This window comes from Poecilia formosa, unplaced genomic scaffold, assembly GCF_000485575.1.
Source record: "Poecilia formosa unplaced genomic scaffold, Poecilia_formosa-5.1.2 Scaffold242, whole genome shotgun sequence".
Classification (NCBI taxonomy): Eukaryota; Metazoa; Chordata; class Actinopteri; order Cyprinodontiformes; family Poeciliidae; genus Poecilia; species Poecilia formosa.
Window position 1 is genome coordinate 499,194 of NW_006800181.1, and position 2,095 is coordinate 501,288.

At 35.9% G+C, this 2,095-nt stretch overlaps 1 protein-coding gene across 1 annotated transcript in view; it reads right to left on the reverse strand.

Annotated features, from left to right (window-relative positions):
• LOC103150103 (uncharacterized protein C16orf45 homolog) overlaps positions 1-1,640 on the reverse strand; it is an 11,466-nt gene extending 9,826 nt beyond the window's left edge. Inside the window, exon 1 of the mRNA XM_007569568.2 lies at positions 1,404-1,640. Within this exon, the coding sequence (XP_007569630.2) occupies positions 1,404-1,569 (166 nt within the window). The 5' untranslated portion in view covers positions 1,570-1,640. The remainder of the gene's footprint in view (positions 1-1,403) is intronic.
• Between the last annotated feature and the right edge of the window lie 455 nt (positions 1,641-2,095).

Consider the following 2,095-nt stretch of genomic DNA (forward strand, 5'->3'; position numbering starts at 1 on the left):
ATATATATGAAAAAGAGCATGAAGTGATAGCTTCCACTGACAGAGTTACAGCATCATCAGGAGACACGTTTGATCATCAACGTTAAACTGCAATAGAAAACTTTGTTTTTTTAAGTTTATGAATATGATTTAGTTACAACTTGCTGTCAGGAAGAATTTTAAAACAGCACAACATAAAACATTTAGGACTCATAACATGAGGTATATATGAACAAATAAAAAGCTTGCAAATGGAAAGTCATGTTAAATATAATCTGCATTGTTTTATAGGGCTGTACTAAAGTAATTAGACCCCTTGAAGTCTATTATATTTTGTTTCATTAAATAACAAATGCCAGGGTAATTGGGGGGCATTTTGTCACAAACCAACACAAACTAATGCATATTTGTGTACAAGAAGAAAAATGATAGATAAATGGAAATAAAATTTGACATATTTCACAAGTTATTTGTCTTCAGCCCCTGTCTTTTTTTTTTTTTTTTTTTTTTTTTTTTTTTTCAAAATAACTCAAGCTCAGTCATCAACTATTTCATTCTAACTCTGATTGTATATTTGGATCATTGTCCTGTTGGAAGGTGAAACTCCGGCCCAGTCTAAAGGTTTTTACAACCTCTAACAAATTATGTTCCGATATTGCCATCTCTTTAGCTCCATCCATCTTCCAGTCAACTCTGACTCTACTGAGAGAGAGAAAAAAAAAACATTTCCGAAGGATGATGCTGCTACCACTTTGCATCACCATGGCGATGGTATATTCAAAGGGATGCAGTGTTAGTTTTTCTTCCTATACATTTTGCATGTAAGTCATAAAAGGTTTAGTTTGCTTCTTTGTATTCTAAAACCTGCTTGTTCACCGTTGTTGTCTGAAAACCTCCCAAGTGAAATGGCTTTTTGTTGAATTTGTCAAAAAAGTTCAAAAGTTGAATTAACACATTTGCAGGGCACTATATAAAGAAATGTTTTAGCAATAAGCAAAACGAGACAACCCTGTTTATATCCTCCCACAAGAAGCGTAACTTATTGTTTTACAAACCAAGTGGCTGGACTATAGTCAGTTTACAGATTATCTGTAACACCTGCGGATTCTTGACATTTCCAGAGCTGCAGCTGTTAGAAAAAAAAACGTGTCAATTGTACTGTGAATTTAAAAAAAGATGTCTCTCCGCAAAAACAGTAAAAAAAAAAAAAACACTCAACCTTCCCAAACAAACTAGAAAATGATAAATGCTATATACAATTACACTGAAGTCAATATTCAACTGTTCAGTACTTGTTAAATTGCATTCTACAGTAATGCTTTAGGAGTCAACAGTGCTATTCAATGTGACACCATATATGTACACAAAGGTCAGATTCAGCCCAGTCAATAGAGACAGAAGGATAAGTTTAAAAAAAAAAAGACCTGTTTTTTTGGCGTCTCCGCTCCATGTGGTGTGCTCCAGTGAACCATACTGGTGAGCGGATCCTTGCTTCTTCTCCATCGGTGCTGCAGCTGCTCTCCGGTAGCAGCAGCAGAGAACTACAGGGGAGGGTCTTGCAGGCGGATTGTTGATGTATTTGTGAGTCATCAGCTGTTAGTCACTAACGCACGGAGGGAGGCAAAGGCGGCAAGATGTTCCATAGGTTACCCTCCAGCTCTGGCAGGAGAATGCTAATGTGCCAATGTGTTTCAAACAAACAGCGCCATCTGGCGACCTCTGGACAGAATTACAGCAGCCAACTTTCCCCCCAATAAATAAACGCATAAACGTAGCTTTTCTTTCTTTTTTTTTTTTAGAAAACAAAATCATTTATTTAGACAATAACATTCCCAAAGTCTGAATACAACACATATTCATAACATGAGGAGGAAATAATGTGCAAAAATACATCATGAATTTCAAACCCATGATTAATCCCCTGCCAGTTCAGCAGATACACATATACATGCACCTAATTGGTTAATGAATCTCATTCATTTATACACACACCACTTCCAGTTCCTGAGGTCTTTAGCAACAGAAATCATACTCATCAGGGTGCAAATTACACTTGATTTTCACCTGTAAAAACAAATACATTAAACAGTAACTTAAAGGGTTAATCCTTTTTTTC